We start from the raw sequence: 9,905 nt of genomic DNA on the forward strand, positions 1-9,905 counted from the left end.
AAAAAAAAAAAAAAAAAAAAAAAGAAATGTAAGCCCTTATCTGCCATTTGCCCCTTAAAAAGCAGGAGAACCTATCTTCTGCAGGTATGCCAGCCAACGTAGCACAATTTTAAAAATTAAGGGTTCATCTTTAACTAAAATTGATACTAAATCAATTATTCCATTGGTTGCTTTAAAATTGGATCAGGTGAAATTTTTTGAAATTATATTGGATAGTCTACAGCCATACCACCCTGAACATGCCCAATCTCGTCTGAAATTAGGTTGAATATTTTCACAAAGAGCAGTATATCAAGTACTATCAGAACAGAACTCTTAGTTTGTAACAAAGGCAACACTGCCATCTATTGAAACGATATATCATTTTTCAGCTTTTCCCTTAGGTGGGACAGGAAAGCCTCAAGTTCAATGGACTCCCAAGCCTATTTTAAAAGCATACAGCGCAAAGGACAAAACTTGCATAATTTCACTTAAATGAGATAGCTTGAATAGTCAAATGCCTACAGACAGCAAGTAGAATAGTGGTTATTGTGGATGGGGAAGAGGGAAGCAATGAGTTAGCATTTGGTAGAGTGTTTCAGTTTAAGATGAAAAGGTTCTAGAGATGGACAGTAGTAATGGTTGTACAACAATGTGAATGTACTTAATGCAACTGAAATGTACACTTAAAAATGATTAAAATGATAAATTTTATGTTATGTATATTTTACCGCAATAAAAGCAAAAAATGAAGGATATACCATAGCTGCCTTCGCTCTGAAAGTTAACCAGGGAAAGTGTCATATATATTTACATTAAATTTTGTTTGTTTGTTTGTTTTTTCTGGTCTCAGTACATTGCCCAGGCAATCTCAGTTCACTGCAACCTCCACCTCCCGGGTTCAAGTGATTCCCCAGCCTTGCCTCCTGAGTAGCTGGGATTACAGGCATGCGCCACCACACCCAGCTACTTTTTGTTTGTTTGTTTTTTGAGATGGAGTCTTGCTCTGTTGCCCAGACTGGAGCGCAGTGACAAAATCTTGGCTCACTGCAACCTCCATCTCCCGGATTCAAGCAATTCTCCTGCCTCAGCCTCCCAAGTAGCTGGGATTACATGCTCCCACCACCACGCCCAGCTAATTTTTGTGTTTTTAATAGAAATGGGGCTTCACCATGTTGGCCAGGCTGGTCTCGCACTCCTGACCTCAGGTGATCCACCCACCTCGGCCTCCCAAATTGCTGGGATTGCAGGCATGAGCCACTGTGCCCAGCCCTAATTTTGTATTTTTAGTAGAGATAAGGTTTCACCACGTTGGCCAGGTTGGTCTTGAACTTCTGACCTCAGTGATCCACCCGCCTCATCCTCCCAAAGTGCTGGGATTACAGGCCTGAGCCACCATGGCCGGCTAATTTTTAATTTATAATTAACACTAGCCACTTAATTATTAAGTTTGTCACTAAATATTTTTTTAAATATGGACCTTTTTTTTCTTTTTCTTTTTCTTTTTTGAGACGGAGTCTCACTCTGTCACCCAGGCTGGAGTGCAGGGGCATGATCTTGACTCACTGCAACCTCCGCCTCCCGGGTTGAAGCGATTCTCCTGTCCTAGCCTCCCTAGTAGCTGAGATTACAGGCACGTGCCACCACGCCCAGGTAATTTTCATATTTTTAGTAGAGATGGTGTTTCACCGTGTTGGTCAGGTTGGTCTCGAATTCCTGACCTCAGGTGATCCACCCACCTTGGCCTCCCAAAGTGCTGGGATTACAGGCATGAGCCACCACACCCGGCCAAAATATGGCCTTTTAAAAAACTTAAATGGGACACCTTTATCTGTATACTTCATTTGTTTTTTCGAAAGTTAATGGGTAATATAATTACAGGATTCAAAAATTCAAAGCAATACAAAAAAGTATGTACTGAAAAATCATATTCCTATCCATGTCCTAATCTAACCAGTTCTTCCTTGCCCTCAATAGGCAACCCTTTTCAAATGTTTGTTTTATTCCGCCAGAATTTCATTTTTCAAATATTGGCAAACATGAATATATTACTTTGTCTCTATCACAAAAGGTTGGTACACATGATTTTGCTTTTTTTGCTATTTTGCTCTTTTTGCTACACACTTTGCTTTCTTCCATAACAGTACAGATGGGTTCCTCATTCTTCTATTTAAAATTATTTGCACATTATGCAATTTGGTGGGTTCTCCAGAGTTTATTTAGTCCTGTTTCCTAATCTCCCAACCTGGGTTATTTTCAATCTTTTGTTGATAACTAAACAATGCTGCAAAAAATAACCTGCATATATATCACTTCTTCTTAATACAGGCACTTACTGACAGGACTAAACAGGGCTCTGCGCATGACAGGTAGTAAGAGCACAAGGAATTCTATAGGACAGATTTCCAAGAGCAGAACTGCTGGATTAAATGGTAAGTCCATCTGTTGTATTGGTCGATAACTGTCAGATTCCCTTTGACAGGGGTTGTGCCATTTACTTTTATATTTTTGCCAAATGGAATCTCAGTGTAGTTTTAACTTGCTTTTTTTCCCACCTAAAGATTGAGCATCATTTCATACATTTTAAAAATGATTTTCTTTTTCTGTGACCATCCATCTGCTCTGCCCACTTTTCTACTGATTAATTTTTATCTTTTTCTAGGAGCTCTTTATATATTAGGAAGACTAGTCCGTCGTCTATGAGTGGCAAATCTTTTCCTCAAGCTTGTTTTGTTTTGACTTTGCTTATGGTGTTTATTTCATTGTGCAGACATTTTTTGTTTATATAATCTTTTAAATTTTTTTTTTTTTGAGACGGAGTCTCGCTCTGTCGCCCAGGCTGGAGTGCAGTGGCCGGATCTCAGCTCACTGCAAGCCCCGCCTCCCGGGTTTCCCGAGTAGCTGGGACTACAGGTGCCGCCACCTCGCCCGGCTAGTTTTTTGTATTTTTTAGTAGAGATGGGGTTTCACCGTGTTAGCCAGGATGGTCTCGATCTCCTGACCTCGTGATCTGCCTGTCTCGGCCTCCCAAAGTGCTGGGATTACAAGCTTGAGCCACCGCGCCCGGCCTAAAAATTTTTTTATTTTTTTATTTTTGAGACAGAGTTTCGCTCTTGTTGCCCAGGCTGGAGTGCAATTTAATTTTTTTAAATATTTAGATCTCAGGTTCATTTGGAGTTTATCCTGGTGTATAATACTTGATCCAACTTTTTCAGTGGCTACCAGTTTTCCTAACGTTTACTAAAAAGTTCTTTACCTGAGTCTTTAATTATATTAAATATTTCCTAACACTTCCTTGTGCCATCCCTACCCTCGGACCCCACCTGTCCTTCGAAGCGCAACTGAAATTCCACGTCTTTTCTGAAGATTGATATTTTCTCTTTATTTTATTTATTTATTTATTTATTATTATTATTATTATTATTATTATTTGAGACAATGAGACAATATCCCTCTGTTGCCCAGGCTGGAGTGCGATGGCATAATTATTATTATTATTATTATTATTATTATTATTATTATTTGAGACAATATCCCTCTGTTGCCCAGGCTGGAGTGCGATGGCATAATCTCGGCTCACTGCAACCTCCGCCTCCCGAGTTCAAGAGATTCTCCTGCCTCAGCTTCCCAAGTAGCTGGGACTACAGGTGCGTGCCACCATGCCCAGCTAATTTTTGTATTTTTCATAGAAAGGGGGTTTCACCATATTGGCCAGGCTGGTCTCAAACTCCTGACCTTATGATTCACCCACCTCGGCCTTCCAAAGTGCTGGGATTACAGGCATAAGCCACCGTACCCGGCCATTTTCTCTTTATTTTTAAAAATACTGACTGAATAAGCAATATGACACGTATAAATGTGAGAAAATAAAAAATTGGAAATTCAAATAAGAATACTATAAAAGAGGCCAGGTGCAGTGGTTCACACCTGTAATCCCAGCACTTTGGAAGGCTGAGGCGGGTGGATTACGAGGTCAGGAGTTCAAGACCACCCTGGCCAACATGGTAAAACCCTGTCTCTACTAAAAATACAAAAATTAGCTGGGCATGGTGGCGCATGCCTGTAATCCCTGCTACTCAGGAGGCTGAGGCAGGAGAATTGCTTGAACCGAGACCCAGGAGGCAGAGGTTGCAGCGAGCTGAGATCGTACCACTGCACTCCAGCCTGGGCTACAGAGGGAGACTCTGTCTCAAAAAAAAAAAAAAACAAAAAACAAAACAAAAAAAAACTATAAAAGAGGAAGATTAAAAATATTCAATTCTATTTGATTATCCTTAACAATGCTATTTATACTCACTTTCAAACCCCTAGAATGACAATGTTTACTAATTGCAGAACAAACGTAAGGCTTAAAACATTAAATGTTTGCAGTAACTGAAAAAAATACCAATAGCCTAAAATTCCATCAATAGAGGATCAAGTAAATAAATTGTAGTTCTAATACACAGGGAAATATTACACAGAAATTCGGAAGAGTGAGATCAATTCAGATGTACTGATCTGGAATCCTATCTGAGGGACTCTGTAAAGGGGGTCAAGGGAAAGGGACTGCTCTGTTTTATGGGGGGAAAATATGTATAAATGCATAGAAAACTCCTGGAAGAACAGAAAGTGTTAAGAGGTTGCCTCTCTCTGGAGCCTGGGACTTGGGGTGGGAGAGGACAGGTGAAGGAAAAGTCCATTTTATTTCTCATTTTATATCTTCTTAAAAACTATCACATATAACTTTTATACTTAGAAGAATAAACTTAAATTTAATGCTGAACACTAAGGGTTTAAATGGGTAGGCACATTTACATAAGCATTTTTTTTAAGGGCAGAGAGGAAGAAAGCATGAATCATACCCAGAAGTTACCTGAACAATGGTGAATCCGGATCTGAGAATAATATCTTGTATCTCCTCCTCTTTGTCAACAATATCTGGTTTGATAATGGCCAGAGTTTTTTCTACATATATCTGAGGTGGAGGCATTGATATCTCCATTATGGCTTTTCAGAGCACAAATTGCGAGTTTCTTAACAGTATCAACTGCAATGACACGCATTTCCCCCCCATCGCAAATTCAATGTAATTATGATTAAGAATAGCAATAGTAGGTACTTGATTTTATTAACTGATGAAGGTAGAAACTGCCATATTTTTCTATATACAGGGTCTCAATAATAGGATTCCTACTATGTCCAAATCGAGCCTCGCCTTTCGTACACGCTGTCACCGAGGCGGAAAGGACTATGGGCTCACATGACCAGAGGCCAAGGGGCGACCGAAGGTATGGAACCAGCGACAGCCTCAGGCAGCAGAGGGCGGTGGGGCGGGTGGTGGTGGGGGCTCGAGGGGGCGGTGACTGGTGGGCAACCACACACCACTACAGCGGGGCGTGAGCAGCCTCGGTCGGCTGCCTCTGTGAAGCGACCCTGTCCCGCAGAGACCTCTCTGTGCATAGGGTCAGGCCTAATTGGAAAGCAGGGCCTCTGGGTCCGCGGGGACTTTCTGGATTGCACCTGCAAATTCTGAATTTGACTCTTAAGTACTCACCTCCGCGGCCGTCCTCGTACGCTACAACTTGTTGCTAGGAGACCTGAGGCCCCAGCGTGAGGACGGTGGCTGCAGAGGGCCAATCCCAGCAAGGAGCCTTGCAGCATCTGGCCAGTTCGTTTTAACCAAAGGGAACCAGCCAGTCATTTTTATTCTCCTTGTGAATCTTAGATCACTAGATGTTTTCTGACATTTTACTCATAACTTATGTCATCCTTCTGCCAGTTTGAAGGATGCTGCAATTATCCCTACTCTATAAATGATAAGAACCCCCCCCCCATTCCTTTCCAGGTGGTAAATGTAAGAAGACCCATGTCAGATACCTTCATTTCGCTGGATGATGCTGTCCCCTCTATGCTCAGCTTATCTAGTCATTAAAAAGCAATATTCCGTTTGTGTAAAGACATTTATTTATAGAGTAAAAGGCTTAGTAAAATATCTAATCGAATTGTCTTTAAATCAAGCCTATGGAACAAAGATGTGGGCAACATTTATGGCATAAACCCAAACCTCAGCTTCCCCTTTTTTTCTTTATATTATGTCCACATGCATCTTTGACTCGTTGGTTGTGAGTTAAGGCATTATTCTTATTTGAAAAGAAAGTAGGGACATGGCAAAGAAGTCCCAGGATCCTCTGTAGGTCAGAGTTCGGGGAGAGGTTGAAACTCTAGAAAAAGTCAGGATAGCAGCTGCAGGTTAGAAAACAGGTTTTCCATCATCCACTGGATTGGCTGGTTCCCCTTCCAGACTACTTGAGCCTTTTCTTTTGTCTAACCAAATATTCAGTACCTAAAGGGTTAAGGAACACATAGCAAGCTATTATGAACCCTAAACGCTGAAGTATTGCAAGGTTTTTTTTTGGCAAATAGACTCAGCTATACTTTTTTCTTTAAAGTATGATGCTACCCAGAAAAGAAACCCACAAATGTCTTCTAGCTACTATATCTTATCCCCTAAAGATGGGAAAGTGTGAACATACATTAATATCAACAGATGAAGCAACCAAAAAATACACAGTGACTCCGGCCTCTTTGAAGTTTAGCCCTTGACTTGAGGCTCTGGAAGCGGGAATTCCCATTACTTGTCTATCCTCAGCTCTCTTGAGAGCTCTTCACTGCTGCCTGCATTCGTAGACGACTTCACTATCAAAGCTGGACTTACTGTGAGGCTCAGGGTTTTCCAAACCAGCTGGCACATTATCAATCCTTCAGGGCCTTAATCACCTTTAAAAGTAAACTCTGAGAACACAAAGTCACCTCAAAATCACCTTTATTCTCATAGAATCTTGATCTGAAATCAAGATTCCAGAGGCTACAGATCTCTACATACACTACCTGAATCTGCTCCAGGACTTCTCGCCGCATCTCCACAGCCATATGGTATATGTGATGATCAGAGTCATTGTACATTACAGCATTTTGGAACATCAGCATCAGGTCTCGCTGGAATTGGGCCATGGTGCGAATCCGACCTTTAGAGAGATTTCTCTTCAGGCTAGTTAAGTCCATGGGTCTGCAGGTGACCAAGAAAAAATAAAGAAAATCAAACCTTTGTGTGAAACATGATAACCTAACATGTTCTCTTGAAGAACTAACCAGTTCTTAATGAAAACAGTAACAAAGATAACAACCCTCATCAGATAATAAAATAGCAACAGCAGTTAATATTTGCCTGTTTACAATAGGCCAAACACTGTATTTCTATACTAACTCAATCCTTTCAATAAACCTGTAAGGTAGGTATCATTAATATCTCCTTTTTTTTTTTTTTTTAAGTCAGAGTTTCACTCTTGTTGCACTTTTTTTTTAAAGTCGGAATTTCACTCTGGTTGCTCCATTGCAATGGAGCAATCTCAGTTCACTGCAACCTCTGCCTCCCAGGTTCAAGCGATTCCCCTGCCTCAGCCTCCAGAATAACTGGGATTACAGGTGTGCGCCACCATGCCCAGCTAATTCTTGGTTTTTTGTTGTTGTTGTTGCTTTTTTTTGAGACGGAGTCTCGCTCTCTCTCCCAGGCTGGAGTGCAGTGGCACTATCTCAGCTCACTGTAAGCTCTGCCTCCTGGGTTCATGCCATTCTCCTGCCTCAGCCTCCAAAGTAGCTGGGACTACAGGCGCCCACTACCACGCCCGGCTAATTTTTTGTATTTTTAGTAGAGATGGGATTTCACCATGGTCTCAATCTCCTGACCTCGTGATCCGCCCACCTAGACCTCCCAAAGTGCTGGGATTACAAGTGTGAGCCACCACGCCCGGCCATAATATTTGTATTTTTAGTAGAGACAGGGTTTCACCATGTTGGTCAGGCTAGTCTCGAACTCCTGACCTCAGGTGATCCACCTTCCTTGGCCTCCCAAAGTGCTGGGATTACCCAAAAGCATGAACCACCGCCCCTGGCCTTATTATCTCCATTTGACAGATGAAGAAATTGAAATCTAAAGAGGTTAAGTACTCACTGAAAGGCACACAGCCTAAATTCCAATTCAGAGGCAGCCCGACTCCAGAGCCCACAGGTCAAGCCACTATACGATCAGAGGAGCAGTGCTGGCCCCAGGTACCAAAGTTGTAAACAGCACCAATGATAAGTTTATCACACAGTAGTTATTTGCTGTTTACAATGTACAGTCATATATTATTTAATCTACTTCTCTTACTGTACAAATAAAAAGCTAAGAATAATTTTTTCTCCTTTCATGGAGATGAAAAAAGGATCAAGTGAATATTAAAACAATATTAATGAAACACAGAAAGTAGATATATAAGAGAAGGCACAGCAGTGTAGAAAGAAGACCAAACTGCAGGTAGGAATCTGGGGCTTAGTTCTAGCTCTGCTATTAACTGTCGGTTGATCACGAGCAAGTCATGACCAAGCACCTCTGAGCTTTAGTTTCCTCATACCTAAAGAAGTTTGTCTCTGCTGTTTGAATGATGGTATCATTCTGTCTCTGCTGTTTGAATGATGGTATCCCCTCTGGAATTCATATTGAAACTTAATCCCAAGTGCAACAGTATTAAGAAGTGGGGCCTCTGGGAGGTAATTAACTCATGAGTACTCTGCCTTCATGAATGGGATTAGCATCCTTATAAAAGGGCTCCATATCGAAGAGAGTGCCCTCTTACCCTTCTGTCCCTTCTGCCATGTGAGGATACAGTGTTCGTCCCCTCTGCAGAATACAACAACAAGGCATCACCTTAGAAGCAGAGAGTAACCCACCTCACACACTAAAACTACCAGTGCCTTGATCTTGGACTTCCCAGACTCCAGAACCAAAACAAAGAGAAATAGGTTTCTATTTTTTATAAATTATCCAGCCTGTGGTATTGTACTATAGCAGCACAGACAAGTGACTCTCCAAAGGTCCTATCATGAACTTTTACACTCTATTACCATACAGGTTTATGACAGCATTTTAGATGACCTATGCTATAAAAATCCAAAATAGGCCAAGCATGGTGGCTCACACCTGTAATCCCAGCACTTTGGGAGACAGAGGCAGGAGGATCATGAGGTTAAGAGATTGAGACCATCCTGGCCAACATGGTGAAACCCCATCTCTACTAAAAATACAAAAATTAGCTGGGCGTGGTAGCGCATGCCTGTAGTTCCAGCTACTCGGGAGGTTGAGGCAGGAGAATTGCTTGAACTCGGGAGGCAGAGGTTGCAGTAAGCCGAGATCTCATCATTGCACTCCAGTCTGGCGACAGAGCGAGACTCTGTCTCAAAAGAAAATAAAAAATGCAAAATAGGCTGGGATTACCTGCCTGTAATCCCAGCATTTTGGAAGGCCAAGGTGGAAGGATCATTTGAGACTAGGAATTTAAGACCAACCTGGGCAATATAGTGAGACCCCATATCTACAAAAAATTAAAAAATTCCTCCTTAGTGATATTCTGAAGAAAAATAATAACATTTCAAACAAAGAAAAAATTTTATTACAATAAAAAAATCAGGCCAGGCACAGTGGCTCACACCTGTAATCCCAGCACTTTGGGAGGCTGAGGTGGGTGAATTGCATGAGCCCAGGAGTCCGAGACAAGCCTGGGCACCATGGTAAAACTCTATGTCTACAAAAAAATACAAAAATTAGCTGAGCATGGTGGCACACACCTCTAGACCCAGCTATTAGGGAGGCTGAGGTGGAAGGATTGCTTGAGCCTGGGCAGTTGAGGCTAAGTTATCCATGAAATGTGCCACTGCACTCCAGCCTGAGCGACAGAGTGAGACCTGTCTCAAAAAATAATAAGTAAAAATTTAAAAAATAATAAATTTTAAAATTAGCTAAGTGCAGTAGCACATGCCTGTAGTCCCAGCTATTCAGGAGACTGAAGTGGGAAGATTGCTTGAGCCCAGGAAGTCAAGGCTGCAGTGAGCCATGATTGCACCACTGCACT

General features: G+C 41.7%; 1 protein-coding gene and 1 long non-coding RNA gene across 3 annotated transcripts in view; both read right to left on the bottom strand.

Moving 5' to 3' along the window:
* Positions 1-5,560, bottom strand: part of NME5 (NME/NM23 family member 5) — a 26,840-nt gene extending 21,280 nt beyond the window's left edge. Inside the window, exons 1-2 of one of the 2 annotated variants that reach the window (XM_011969171.1) lie at positions 5,516-5,560; positions 4,835-4,968 (exon numbers count right to left, since the gene is read on the bottom strand). In XM_011969171.1, the coding sequence (XP_011824561.1) occupies positions 4,835-4,963 (129 nt within the window). In that variant the 5' untranslated portion in view covers positions 4,964-4,968; positions 5,516-5,560. Of the gene's footprint in view, positions 1-4,834; positions 5,325-5,515 lie in introns of those variants that run through there. The other variant, XM_011969172.1, reaches the window with a different exon arrangement.
* A 1,207-nt stretch (positions 5,561-6,767) lies between these two features.
* The window catches only part of LOC105531289, a 5,154-nt gene continuing 2,016 nt past the window's right edge, over positions 6,768-9,905 (bottom strand). The window contains exon 2 of the long non-coding RNA XR_001004776.1: positions 6,768-7,027. This is a non-coding gene — a long non-coding RNA (uncharacterized LOC105531289). The remainder of the gene's footprint in view (positions 7,028-9,905) is intronic.

The sequence above is a fragment of the Mandrillus leucophaeus genome, unplaced genomic scaffold (assembly GCF_000951045.1).
Source record: "Mandrillus leucophaeus isolate KB7577 unplaced genomic scaffold, Mleu.le_1.0 Scaffold88, whole genome shotgun sequence".
NCBI classification, from domain to species: Eukaryota; Metazoa; Chordata; class Mammalia; order Primates; family Cercopithecidae; genus Mandrillus; species Mandrillus leucophaeus.